Genomic DNA, 15252 nt, shown 5'->3' on the forward strand with positions numbered 1-15252 from the left:
CTGCTTCTCAACTTATAGGTCCAAGCCAAGCAGAGTTCCTGCTATAACTCCATCGCACTGCCTTCTGGATCTTAAAGTCCAATGTTTTTGCTGTCTCCACTATTTCTACACCCGACTTCACATTAATATGGTGAAAAAAGAAGCTTTCATGTTGATATTTTAGAGTCTAGCAGGAAAACCATGGTTGGTAATAAAGTAGTGTAGATTTTCCAAACAACTATATAACAAGAAGTGTAATATATTACAGACTATAAAGTACAGTACACTTGCTTATAAGGCTGATGCAGAATACCAAACTAAAGGTTTTTGCTCAAGCACACAAACATGGTAGCTTGGCAGTAATCAGAGTTGAAGACACAATATTAAAATGTCAATGGCGAATAGTATAACAAGCTTGCACTGATTTTAGGATTTTTAGTAGTTCATTCATAAAAGTGGGTGAAGCAAGTGGTTAAGACTAGTGGTTAAGGCTTTAGGATCAGAAAATCCTGTCTTCGTATTCAAGCACTGACGAACCAGACTGTTAACATCGTGCTTCGTTGTATCCTGCATCAGACAACTGAGTAAATGTACTAAATGATGTCTTTTACAGTTATTTTCTACTGTGCGTGACAAATCAGAAACTGAATTCCAAATATGTTCAAATATGTTTAATTTGCTTCTTGTCCTTTGGTCTGCCAAAACATTTCATTTTGCTCAGTTAACAAGGTTTTTATTTCTTAGGCTCCTCCATCAGTACAGGACAGCAAACAGTGTAATTTTCCTAGAGAGTTAGTGAGAGATTTGTACTGAGCTCAAAGAACACAAATTGTACAAATCGCTTCAGCAATTTTGCTCTAACTGCTGAGCCAGGGGTGTTATTGTTGAAAGATTTTCCCTTCTAGGCAGACATTCTTCACTTTGAGCAGTTTTACATGAAAAAAGTGATGCGTACTTCTATATCCTAGAGGGTAGTTTAGCACTTAGTAAAAACAACAATGAAATGCAGGTCTTTAGATCGGCCCTGGATGGTCTGTACTGTTTTTTTGCTTCTGCTCTAATTTAGCTAATAAGGTTTTTTGCAGGCTCTTTGTATGTTAAATTTGGGTGTGTTAGAGCATTAAAGTCTAGTTACTTATATAGTCTATATATATATATATATATATATATATAGTACAGACCAAAAAAAAGTTTATTTTCATGACTATGAAAATTGTAGAGTCACACTGAAGGCATTAAGGGCTATTTGACCAAGAAGGAGAGTGATGGGGTGCTGCGCCAGATGACCTGGCCTCCACGGTCACCGGACCTGAACCCAATCGAGATGGTTTAGGGGTGAGCTGGACCGCAGAGTGAAGGCAAAAGGGCCAACAAGTGCCAAGCATCTCTCGGGGAACTCCTTCAAGACTGTTGGAAGACCATTTCAGGTGACTACCTCTTGAAGCTCATCAAGAGAATGCCAAGAGTGTGCAAAGCAGTAATCAAAGCAAAAGGTGGCTACTTTAAGGAACCTAAAATATGACATTTTTCAGTTGTTTCACACTTTTTTGTTATGTATATAATTCCATATATAATTCCACGTGTTAATTCATAGTTTTGATGCCGTGTGAATCTACAATTTTAATGAAAATAAAGAAAACTCTTTGAATGAGAAGGTGTGTCCAAACTTTTGTTCTGTACTATATATATATATATATACATACACACACATAACATGTGCTAATGTGATACATGCTACAAAAAATGTTGCAATTTTGTAGACTGTTTATATTAATTACAGTCCAAATACATTCTCAGATTTCTTGAGGTGCTTAGTAACTTTGTTGATGCAAAACCACCCCCAGCTGCACAGAGTGGTCTCCAATTAAAGAGAACTCAATCCAGAGTTAGGGACTTTGGGAATACACCATAGAAACAACAATATTCACAAAGTAAAACAGAAGCAGATGCACATGCACATGCAAATAAAATGTAAATAATGTGCAAATTTAAGACAGAAACAAGGATAATAAAACACACACTAAAAAAAACATGAAACAGAAAGAGAAACCTGAGCTTGATCAAAACCAACAACATCCATGAAAGACAAATGTGACAAAGAGTAGTTTGAGCAGTGTGAAAAGTTTGGAAACACCTAGTCTTTTATCATTCTATGCAAAAAAACTAGGTAAAAAAAACATGCAAGCATTGTACAGTCAATGACTGAAAGATATTTCTGTAGAAAGATGAACTGATCTTGTGTAAGACAGGGAACAGGAGAGATGTTAGCAGACTGCCTCTCTCCCACAGTCAAACATGGAGGTGGAAGCTAACTGGTATGGGGTTGTTTTGGAGCAGGGAATGTTGGAGGCTTATGCTAAGTAAATCGAATACCAAACCAACATGGCTGCCATTCCATACTTCAACACCATGCAATTCTATCTGGACTGCAGGTAATTGGAACCCACTTCACCATACAACAAGACAATGACCCGAAGCATACTATATTATATTATTATATTTATAATAAATATAAAGTTTACTATATGTCCATATTTGATTGGTCAATCTAAATCGCCATACCATTTAATACCTAGTTTGTTGCGTATAAACAAAAGAAGCATGCATGTGACTCTTAAAATTTCTGACAGTGTATACACAGTTGACAATAGGCATGAATGCCAATCAGGTGCACAAACAGGTATGTGACATGGTCCTGTAATGTACAGTGGCTGATGAACATTTTTTTTATATATATCACTATACAATATACACAATATTCTGTATGTAAATTAAGAACAGAATTTTCAATCTAATCATTTAAAATCTAATTTAAAGGATATACAAAAATACCTTAATTAAACGGAACTACACATCCTAACATTTATTCTGATTACATGGACATTATTTAAATGTCTAAAAAGTACCTAAGACCATAATCAATTTTAGGTCATAATGCTGTTTACTAGTGTTTTGTTGTTGTTGGGTTTTTTTGGTAATTTCTAAGTGCAAAAAAAACACTAAACACACAGATTTGTACAAAAGAAATGCATGCAAGAAATCTGACCAGAAAGATCTGTTGTACTAAAGTATTTAGGTAGAAATTAATTAAGGATTCATTATCGTTAATAACACTAGGATTTCCTCGGTCATATGCCACAGTCAGAGAGAAGAAAAAAAGCAAAAAGAAATCAATAACTGGAATCCGTCAAAGAAAATGAGTTCTCAATGAGGTTTACTAGCTTTAATGAATTCTAATAACAGCCCAGATATCAAGCAGTACCATTTGGGATACAAGCTTTAACGACTTTAAGGAAAAAAAGAGGATCTTGAATCAGCATCAGATTTATGAGCGCTAAATTCATTTAGTGTCTATGTGCTGGCTGCTGATCAAAAGCCCTTGTAGTTGAGCGGTGTCACATTTTATGCAGATCGATGCGAGCATACAAATGCATTTATTAGCATGCATGCAGCAGTCTGCGGTTCAACCGAGACACGCTGATTGGGAATACTGCTACATAGAAGGTGTCCTCTGCTTGCCAAGGCTTATTTAACTACGCAGACATCACCTCACACCTCTGAATCACTTTGATAAGCCATGTCATCGAGTCCAACTGTGACTAAACACTTCTAGGAACTTTGTTGGATGACGGGTGCAAACTTTTGTACCACACCACATTTGGCGAGGAATCAAACCTGTAGACATTTTTCATGTGAAAATGAATGCTCATATAACTTATTACATGCTTATATGATTTAACATATATTGATTTAATTCATATTCATGTAATGGTGAAGCACTGGAGCACAGATGCTAACTATGGAAACAAGCAATTGGACTTGACCACCAATTAGCAGCAAGAATGCTGCAAGACTGAAAATACCACACACTTGCCCAAACACTGTCAATTTGTTAAGGGTTTTAAAATGCCTTTGAAACTTAACTTAAGGACATCACATCACAATATGATCAGAAATTGGTGGTCGTAACTTCCGCTACTTGATAGCTTCTTTAGTCTGGTGAACAATCACAATACATAAATCTTGTTACTATACCTCACATTATACCACAGTACTGCTGATTTCTCATTTCTGATTGGTCATGTTCAGCAGATCTGATGAGCTTTACTAAGGGCTGTCCGGTCCCTGCATGACCGAAGCAGGAGCTTGGTTCGCATTGCCGGCAGTAAGTCAGACTTGTTCCCGGTGCATGTTGGACTCCGGCAGGGCTGCCCTTTGTCACCGGTTCTGTTCATAATTTTTATGGACAGAATTTCTAGGCGCAGCCAGGGGTCGGAGGGTGTCCGGTTTGGTGACGACACGATTTCGTCTTTGCTCTTTGCAGATGATGTTGTCGTGTTGGCTTCATCAGACCAGGACCTTCAGCATGTACTGGGACGGTTTGCAGCCGAGTGTGAAGCGGCTGGGATGAGAATCAGCACCTCCAAATCCGAGGCCATGGTCCTCAGTCGGAAAAGGGTGGCTTGCCCACTTCAGGTTGGTGGGGAGTTCCTGCCGCAAGTGGAGGAGTTTAAGTATCTTGGGGTTTTGTTCACGAGTGAGGGAAGGGTGGAACGGGAGATTGACAGACGGATCGGTGCAGCTTCTGCAGTAATGCGGTCGATGTACCGGTCTGTCGTGGTGAAGAAGGAGCTGAGCCGCAAGGCGAAACTTTAGATTTACCGGTCAATCTACGTTCCTACTCTCACCTATGGTCATGAGCTCTGGGTCATGACCGAAAGGACAAGATCCCGGATACAGGCGGCCGAAATGTGCTTCCTCCGCAGGGTGGCTGGGCGATCCCTTAGAGATAGGGTGAGAAGCTCAGTCACTCGGGAGGAGCTCAGAGTAGATCCGCTGCTCCTCCACATCAAGAGGGGTCAGCTGAGGTGGCTCGGGCATCTGTTCCGGATGCCTCCTGGACGCCTTCCTGGGGAGAAGATGGATGGATGGATGGCATTTAAGCAAGTTAAGTAAAGTCAAGAAGCTTTTGTCTATATACGGGAAAAAAAAAGCTAAAGCTGATAGCTTGAGGGAAAAAACTGTTGCAAAGTCTGGATGTGAGGCCCGAATACTTTGGAACCTTTTTCCTGATGGTAGAAGGGTGAAGAGTGTGTGAGGGGTGTGGGGTCGTCCACAATGCAATTAGCTTTGTGGATGCAGCGTGTGGTGTAAATATCCATGGTAGAGGGGAGGGAGAACCAATTATCCTTTCGGTTGTCCTTATTATTCTCTGTAGGGTCTTGCGATCCAAGACAGTGCGGTTCCCGAACCAGGCAGTGATGCAACTGCTCAAGATCCTCTCAGTGGTCTCTCTGTAGAACATGGTCAGGATGGTGGAAAGGAGATTGGCTTTCCATAGCCCTCTCAGAAAGTAGAGACAATGCAGGGCTTTCTTGGTGATGGAGCTGGTGTTAAGTGACCAGGTGAAGTTCTCCGCCAGATGAACACCAAAGAATTTGGTGCTCTTGACGATCTCCACGGAGGATCCATCAATAATAAGTGAAAAATGGCAGCTTTGTGCTCTCCCAAAGTCAACAACCATTTATTTAGTTTTTTCACTGTTCAGAGACATGTTGTTGGCTCTACACCAGGCTGTTAACTGTTGCATCTCCTCTCTGTATGCTGACTTGTCATTTTTTACTAATGAGATCTACCACAGTCGTGTCATCAGTAAACTTGATGATGTGGTTCAGGCTGTGCATTGCTACACAGTCAGAAGTCAGCAAAGTAAACAGCAGTGGGCTGAGCACACGGCCCTGAGGGGCCCAGTGCTCAGTGTGGTGGTGCTTGGGATGCTATTCCCGACCTGGACTGACTAAACATAAATGGAAGGAGTCTCCAGTGTCAGCTCTAGTGAGAGGTTCCTATAGGATAACACAAATATAGTGTTAAATAAATAACAATACAGTGGTAATAATGATAAGATGTAAAGTAAGATGTGCCCTTACACCAAGCCCTAATGTACATGTGCTAATAAAAAAATTATAAACAAAAAGGTCATAGTTTCTTGGAATTTCTTTTCTGTTTATGTAATTTTATTTTGTTTTCCGCACAAATCCGTATCACACAGGTAAATGGCAAATAGAAATTCCTTTTAATCACAGGTCTATCATTTGAGGGTTTTGTGTTGAACTTTGAACAAAGTCTTTTAACCGTGGCTTTACAGAAATAAACAGATAAAGAATATTCATTTTAAATTAATTTGTTTATCCTTATATGTTTATCCATAATGAGCCAGCCACGGGCAACAATGAGAAAGAAAAACTCCTCACATGACATAAGGAAGAAACCTTGAATAATACAGACTCAAAAAGGAAACTTTTCTTTTCTGGGTAACACTTTATGTCATATGTCATATATGATATACCAGTGTACTGTATGGTCAGTAATCATAGTTGTTTAACCAGAAATTCAATATAGATTCAAAGTTCAACTATTCACTTATAAAGCCTTGAGTGCAAAAACTGTTTGTAATAAAGCTGTTCATATCCATAGCAGTATAAGCTCTCTCGATTCTGTGTGGTACATCCATAGTTATCTCATGTACACTATATGGACAAAGTATTGGGACACCTGGTTTCTCAAACTATTACCACAAAGAGCCACACATTTGTATAGAATGTCATTAGACATGGTAGCTTTACATTTTGGCTTTATTTAAACTGTTCCAACATGACAAACCCCTTGTACTTAAAGCGAGCTTCATTTATATATGGTTTGCAAAGGTTGAAGAGGAAGATCTTGAGTGGCCTGCTATAAAGACCCCTCTTAAAGTTAAACTGGAATATAAAATGCTGTCCTTCTCACCCTACATCAGTATCTGACATTACCACCGCCCTTATCTCTGAATGAGCACAAATCTTCAAAATCACACTCTAAAATCTAGTAGACATTTTTCCAGATGTTCAAAAAGCATATACACTATGAAACTTATGGTCAGATGTTCAAAAACAGCTGTCTATATAGTATACAAAGGTCAGACATAATTGTATAGCCATTGATCAGGCATAACATTATGACCACATGACTAACATTGTGTCCGTCCCTCCTTTGCTGCCAGAACAATCCTGACCTGTCAAGCATCAACTGCATTAACTTCTTCAGCAATGTGAGCTACAGTAGCTCGTAGCCGGTTGACCACTGTTCCATCCTTGGACTACTTTTGATAGATACTGACCACTGCATACAAGGAACACCCCACTAGAGCTACAGCATTGGAGATGCTCTGACCCAGTCATCTAGCTATTACAATTTGGCCGTGTCAAACTCGCTCAAATTCTTATGCTTGCCCATTTTTCCTGCTTTTAATACATCAACTTTGAGGAAAAAATTTTCACCTGCTGCCCAATATATCCCACCCGCTAACAAGTGCCAAGATGAAGAGATTTAACTTTCATACAACAATAAAGACACATAATAATCCATATCCTTCTCCTCCTGTCACCCCTTTTCTCTCTTTCTCTCTCTCTCTCTCTCTTTCTCTCTCTCTCTCTCTCTCTCTCTCTCTTTCTCTCTCTCTCTCATGTTCGAGTTAAACATGCTCCTGAGGTTCCAGTGACCACTGTTCCTGCCCCTCCCACCTTAGTGGATCTTCCCACTTCGTCCAGGCCTGCCTCTGGATCGTGATTTCTTCGTTTGTAGGCCACTCTGTGCAGCTGGAGACGGTTTCTCATTAACGCCTTGGGTGGTTCCATGAAATTCCCGAGTAAGAACGGGCGCTTTGACGATGGATTTGGACTGTAGCTAATGTCAACAGTCTGTTACATTGACTCAGGACTTCTTTTTGCTTCTGATCATCATCACTGTACCCCGCAACATTGTATATCTGCTATAAAAGGACATTCGGTGCAACCCAGATGAGGATGGGTTCCCTCTTGAGTCTGGTTCCTCTCAAGATTTCTTCCTTATGCCATCTCGGGGAGTTTTTCCTTGCCACAGTCGCCACCGGCTTGCTCATCAGGGACAAACTTACATATAAAGAACATATTCACTTTTACTTACCACATTTTCTGTGTAAAGCTGCTTTGAGACAATGTTTATTGTTACATTGCAATACAAATTGAATTGAATTGAATTGAATAATCAGTGTTATTCACTCACCAGTAAATATGTTAAAATATCATAATGTTATTCCTGATCGGTGTATCTACTGTACATGATTGTCCATCATCAGGGTCTTCATCATATAATCTAATTTAAAGAGCATCCGATTTAGAACATTTCACCTTCATCATTTTACACAATATAACCACTAATAATTTTAAAAGACTGCTGAAATAGTACCACTGAGATGAAATAGAAAATCAGTCCCACTGCCAGAACCTTGTCTTCATCTTTGCACATGACATCGTATTAGGAGTTGAACGTCCACCGAATCTCAAATGGCCATAGAGTTGTTTTTTTTTTGAAAAATGAAAGCAAGATTAGGGCTTTTTAAAAAGCACACAGCGTAAACCTAACATAACACATTACCTGGCACAGAAATAATAATTCAGTGTGGAAAGTCAATTCCCCAGCACTGGGAACTCCTAAGGGAGCTGTCTGACTTTATTTGCACTTGAATGAATGGTCTGCCTCTTATGCTGCAGATGCTCCTGGCCAGATGATGCTGATTCGGATGCGTCTCCTCCTCCTCCCCCTCCTCCTCTTCCCCCTCATCCATCCAACTCATTCTGTCCATCCTACCAGCACTTCCTTCCAGTGAGAGAGAGAGAAAGAATGGATTTCTCCTTGCTTCTTCATTCATGTTTGTATGTGTGTCTACGCTACTGCTAAATGGATCCTGCGGTATAACCGACTTTTTTTTATTTCTTTCTCCCCTACAGATTTGGATTACAAATGCATACTAGGGGTGACAGAGGATGTACGTGCGTTTTTTTTCTCGTTTTTAATGCTATTGCAGAATAAATCCGCGCTATGGAAGAAGTCAGAAAACTAAAGCACTGCACTGGGTTGAACTCTGCAGTGCTTAATGATCGGGAAGGATGAAGATAAATGAAAACATCAGTGTTTACTTTAAAAAAAATCGAAATTAAAAACAGAAAATCTGCACGTGGATGAAGTTGCATGCTGAAGAAGAGGAAGACGAAGTGCTGAACTGGAGGATCGGAGGATCTGATCTACAGATGCACACATGCATGGAGAGATCGATTAATGGATACGTGCATTTTTGTTGTTGTTATTGCTGGTACGAGGATATAAATGTTTTGTTTTTTTTTTCTTTTTGAAATGTTGCTTCTTTTTGCTGAAGCCTCTCCTTTGTAATATTGTGGCAAAGCGCTAAAGGTGGAGCAATGCAGGGAATGCGTGCATGCAGCATGAAACAGACCTCTTTAACCACCTGCTAAATGTGTTTCACTCAACATTTTTCTTTTTTCCTTTCTTTCCTTCTTTTTCTTTTTTCTCTGCCTAATTTTGTCCTCCTGCACTTCAGAAATCAAAGCGCGAGCACCCAGGGATCTGTAGTGCGCAAGACTACGTATCAGCCATCATTTTTTGGAAATCTTCCCGGTTTTTTTTCCTAATTATTCCTATCTAAATGGAAGTATTGGAAATCGAAGACAGTGGTGAAAGGAGCAGACATGGTTCATGGGCGCAGTTTCCTTCACGGTGAGTCGAAACAGATTAACGCACAATCTCATTTTGCATGTATATTAAAGTGACTTTTCTCTCCATGTGTGATTTCTGGTTCAAACTTGTAGAACTTAATACTTGGTGGGTTTCTACCACTGTGCATGCCTTATAATCTGTTTATAACCTTACATCTGCATGCAATACTGGAAACTGCATTCACATTATGTGCATTGTTTTTTTTTTGTTTTTTTTTCTAATAACAGTTGTTGTACTGATAAACTAGGGTGTACTTTGTTTTCAAACAGAATCAATGTAAAATAAACTTTGTTTTTCCCACAACACATTGATTTATTGATTATTTGATTGATAACTGATTAACACTCCTCTTTTTCTTAATTTTCTGCAGTTGTTGCAGGTCTCCTTGTTGTTGGCTTGTCTGTTGCAACAAAAAAAGAAGCAGGTAAAGCTGACAAAAAAAAAAGAAAAATAAACAATTTATTTTTTAGGGTTTTTTTTGTTGCCAATTTCAGCTATTTTATACTGATGAATAAAGTTTACAAATCTTGCCACTTGTCAGATTTTGGGAAAAAATTAAATTGGGCCATACACTTGTGTATGATATAATAACACCCTATCAATACTTGAATGATCATGGAAGGAGAAGAATTTTAATTGATGCACCATTTTCAGAAGGAGGCTTGTCAGCTGATGGAAGCGTGGCCTCTGTGCCTGTCAGTTATAGTGAAGGAGGCACATCGTTAAGTTTTGTCAGTTGTTCTGAAGCAGAGGGTGTATGTGGGCTTGTCACTTATAGTGAAGAAGGCATGTCCTTATTTCCTGCCAGCTGTTCTGCAGGAGGAGTGGTCTCTGTGTTTGTCTCTTATATTGAAGGAGGCGTGTTCTAAGGGCCTGTCAGTTGTCCTGAGAAAGGAGTGGTCTCTGTTTCTGACAGTTTCGGTACAGGAGGTGTACCCTCTTTCCTTATCAGCAATAGTAAAGAAGGAATGGTATCTGTGTCAGTTATAGTAAAGGAAGCTCAACCTAATCACCAGTTGTTCCAAATCAGAATCAGGTTTATTGGCCAAGTATGTTGACACATAAAAGGAATTCGGTTCCAGCTGTTGGTGACTCAAACAGACATTGATCGCACTATACATTTAGCTTAGACTATACAAGACAAAACAGACTATACGTGACAAATACGAGACAATATAGACCATATTAGTATTAAATAAAACACAATATACAGTGTGATAGATCAGTAAGGAGGGGAAGCTTGTCCTTGTTCCTGTCCTGTTAAGAGTGGTCTCTAAATCTGTCACTTACATGTTTGTCATTTATAGTTAAAGTAAGCATGCCTGCTGAATGAAATAGATCTAAATATCAATTTATTAAAACAAATCAATTCCTAGTATAAAAGTGCATACCATACTGCAGGTGTTTGCTCATGTCTCAATATGGTACTGCAAAAAAAAAGAAAGACATATATTTTACTCGTTCTTTGTTCTATCTAATGTTGTCTGATTTCTGTTGCACCCTGTGCTGCTTTGTTCCAGTAAGAAACAACTCAGGGGTCCAACCAGCAGGACAGTGTGGAACGTGGGTGAAAAAACCAGAGGGAGGACTCTTCACCTCCCCCAATTACCCCAACAAATACCCACCAGAGCGAGAGTGCATTTACGTCATTGAAGGTTTGTAAGACACCACCACCTTTGCAAGTTATTTGGTTCATTAGTTCTTCATTTTCTTGCATAGCAACATCGTGTCACATTGACCAAGGCCAGTGCTGTATATTCTACAGCAATACAAGGTGCTAATACCATGTCTATGATTCCATCATGGACAGCAAGTTAGAGCAAAGAGCAAATGTAAAGTTCTGCATGACACTCGGCAAATCTGCCACAGAGACGTTTGACATGACATACGTTTGACATACGGCGATGCTGCAATGACTCTTCTCGTTAGAGAACAATCCAAATAATTTCAGTTCCGCACCCAACCTACTCGCCAGATTTGGCTCCTGCGGATTTCACCCTTTTTCCGAAGATGAAGATCATGCTCAAAGGTCGCCGTTTGGACACTATTGCAGAGATTCAACTCAAATCACAGAAGGTGCTTGACATGCTTAGAAAAACTTAGATATATAAAGTTATTTCTTGTAAATAGAACTAATCTCGCAACTTTTTTATACCACCTAATACAATTGTTAAACCTGTCACAGTGATGTGATATGTTATATGTTCAATCTGGTCTTCTAACAGATCACCTGATGTCTGGTGGCCTTTTATACACCAATTTTTATCTATTGGTGTTAATTAGGGCTGCAGCTTTCAATTATTTTAGTAATCGAGAATTCTACCAATTATTCCATCGATTAATTGAATAATCAGATAAGAAATACTTTTTTTTTAATTTAAGAGCATTACTAAATACACAAGTGGAAATAAGTAATTTGTTTCCTTTTTAGAAAAATTACCATTTTTATTGCTGAAATTGATTACAAGAATATCGGTAAAATTTTAACCAATAGCATGCCTTTAACTGCATATTACATCAAAATGCAAATACAAATATATATATAAAAAAATAATAAAAATATTAAAATCGATTTGAAATTACTTTACAAAAGGTAAACACACTGTACAATGTTTTTTTTTTTTGTGTGTGTTTTAGTTAGAAATTATTTTAAACTTTCTGTCGTTTTCTTAGGCCCGAATCGTCTCCCCGCCCCTCTCTGTTTTCTTCCCGTTCCTCCATTTTACATTCTGCAGCAAATTCTGTGTTTACCTGACAAGAGCGCTATAGAGTTTAGTGGGTGGTGCATCAGTAATAATGTTCCGTGGGGAAACACATTGCTCCGTGTGTAGTTAAATGAACTAAACGAAGCAAATCCAGAAAATAATTGCTTAAATGCATTTTTGTATTCAAATTACTCGAGTTATTTGAGGAAATCGTTTCAGCCCTAGTGCTAATTAGAAAAAAAAATCAGCAAAGCACATTTACTGTTAATGGTTGACAATAAATAACTTTTGTTCTTGCCATGAAAATCAATCCAAGACCTACAGTCCTTTAAAAATGGTGCCACTTTAGTAGTCTTGGCACATTAAGCTTGATTTGATAACACTGACTAGAAATTAAAATAAGACTAGTTCATTTTTGGGCATATGATTTTCTTTGTGTGTGCCTGGTTGTCTCAGTATAGTCAGCTAATCTGCCTGTTGAGCTGTGAACCAAGTGTCATGAGAACCAATTACCTGTATGCTTACCAGACTAAACATGAAATTGGAAATGACACAATTTTAAATATTATTATGAGAGCATCAGATTATAAATTAGATACCATTCTGTTAAGAGGAATATAGTGTTTCCCTGATGTTCAGTTTGCTCTGGTTTTCTTTTTTTATTTCTTATTTATCTATCCAGTAAGTTACTGCATTTTTCAGTGTTTAACTGTAACCACATTACTGCTGATGCTGAATAACTGTGGCCTGCACAGTCTGCATAAGATTACACATTTATTAAATATATGTAATTTTAAAAAGTGCCCTCTTTCCTTCCCTTAGTATTGATTTGAAATGAAATGATCGGACCTTGAGCATGTGCTTTCTGAACATATGTCTACGCTGTGTATTTGCTTTTGCTGTTCCAGCTCCCCCGAGACAGTGTATCGACCTCTTCTTTGATGAGAAGTACTCAATAGAGCCTTCGTGGGAATGTAAATTTGACCACATTGAAGTGCGCGACGGACCTTTTGGCTTTTCTCCAATAATCGGACGTTACTGTGGCCAGCAGAGCCCGCAGTACATCAGGTCGAGTGGCCGATACCTCTGGATAAAATTTGTCGCGGATGGTGAACTAGAAGCCATCGGATTTTCAGCGAACTACAACTTCACCACAGGTAGGAATTATTTAATGGATAGGTTTGGTCTTTTTTAACGATTATTCCAAACTTAATATGTATACTTTGTATACTGGGAACCATGTCAGTGCAGGTTGCAGTTGTCATTGCAGTTATGGTGTCTGGGCATGTCAGCTTGATTGGAGGAGTTTCAACCTATGTGCTAGTCAGCCCTATTAAAGGAGGTTTAGCCTGTCTGCCTGTATGTCACAGTAAAGGATGTGTATCAACCATTCCTATGCACTATGTGTGGCGATAGTCAGTTTCAATATAGAAGGTGTGGTTTATTAATCTCAGCTCAGGAAACAAGGTCATTCTCAATGAAGGATGTGTCGCTTGTATGTTAAACAGCCTTAGTGAATGGCGTGTACTGCACTGGTCAGTCTCACTAAAGGAGGTGTGGCCTATGGGTTGTTTAGTCTTAGTAAAAAAGGTGTGGCCTCTCTGGTGGTTAGTCTTTGTGAAGGAAGTGTGGCTTTTTTGTTGTTCAGTCTTAGTGAAAAAAAGGCCTCTGTGTTGAAATTGTGTAATTTTTTTTCATGATCTCTTGTTCATCAGTTTTTAGGACAAGTTCATCTTTCAGTCTTTACTTCTGCTGCTGCCATTTGATAGCTACAATTGATGGACCCCCATAACTCATTGATGTTAATGCCTTTAAAACACAGGCTCAGTTTACAGCTCAGTTACTGATTTTTTACAACACACTAGGATTCCGTGGAGGCAGCTTAGTCGATACATTGGAGAAGGAGCTGATATAATTTACTGCATGTACAAACTGGTATCACCTTAACATTGTATTTTATTTTGTCTAGAGTGCAGTTAAAACATGATGCGGTCTTAACCGAAAAGAAACCATATGATTAATCAAATTCAAGCGTCACTGATGTTCTTTAAGTAACAGTTCAGGGAAAATGTAATTATGAAGTGGAGGAAGACTGTAATTGCCAACATTGTTATACAATGTTATACATTTTGAGATGCTTTTCTGCTCATCATGGTTGTATAAAGTGGTTATTTAAGTTACCGTTGGCTGCTTTGTCAGCTCAAACCTGTCCAGCAATTCTCAGCTGACTTCGCTTATCAACAAAAAGTTTAAGAACTGCCACTCATTGGCTTTTATTTCATTTTTTTTTTCACACCCTACTGTGCAAAATCTAGAGTCTGTTATACATGAAATTTCTGGTGATCAGCAGTTCTGGTGATCAGCAGTCCTGGCACCTGCAAAAGTCACTAGCATCACAGATTCTCCCCTTTCTGATGATTGATCTGAATATTATCTAAAGCTCTTGGCCTGTATTGTGCATGATTTTCTGCATTTTGTTACACATGATTGGATTGCTTGGATAAATGCATGAATGTGCAGGTTTGTAGGCGTTCCCATTAGTGTTCAGTGTGTGTATGTACAGTATGGTAGCCTGGGAAAGCACTTCACATTGTGAAATTTTCTACTATATGTAGTTCTGCAAATGGCAGGATTTTCTGAACTGAAATACGCATCCTAATACGGTGAAAAATTATATTAGGTACAGCATAACAGAATTCAATTCGGCAATGCCTACAAAACTCCATAACAGGCAAAGATTACACAGCTGAAATTATGAGCGAAAGGGAATAAAAGAGAGTTTCTCAGACGTAAGAACGAATTTTATTTGACTCACGTCAAAGCCCAAAATATTATTTAACAACCTAAAGGAATTCATGAATCAGATGTGAAATTAAGTGAAGTGAAAAGATAATGTATATCTTCTGTAGCCAGGTGACACATCAGCGAGGTGGCATAAGAATTGACTGGTCTGCAGTGCACTAGGAAGTAGAGGACA

At 38.8% G+C, this 15252-nt stretch overlaps 1 protein-coding gene across 7 annotated transcripts in view; it reads left to right on the forward strand.

Moving 5' to 3' along the window:
* The first annotated feature begins 8632 nt into the window (after nt 1-8632).
* The window catches only part of neto1l (neuropilin (NRP) and tolloid (TLL)-like 1, like), a 102053-nt gene continuing 95433 nt past the window's right edge, over nt 8633-15252 (forward strand). For 3 of the 7 annotated variants that reach the window (XR_014531631.1, XM_083530297.1, XM_083530298.1), the window contains exons 1-4: nt 8634-9570; nt 9941-9994; nt 11091-11225; nt 13184-13432. Coding sequence is in view for 6 of the 7 variants with exons in the window: in XM_083530297.1 (XP_083386423.1) it covers nt 9543-9570; nt 9941-9994; nt 11091-11225; nt 13184-13432 (466 nt within the window). In the remaining variant the exon portion in view is untranslated. Of the gene's footprint in view, nt 9571-9940; nt 9995-11090; nt 11226-13183; nt 13433-15252 lie in introns of all 7 variants that reach the window. The other 4 variants (XM_083530296.1, XM_083530299.1, XM_083530295.1 and 1 more) reach the window with 4 other exon arrangements.

This window comes from Silurus aristotelis, assembly GCF_946808225.1.
Source record: "Silurus aristotelis genome assembly, chromosome: 25".
Taxonomy (NCBI): Eukaryota; Metazoa; Chordata; class Actinopteri; order Siluriformes; family Siluridae; genus Silurus; species Silurus aristotelis.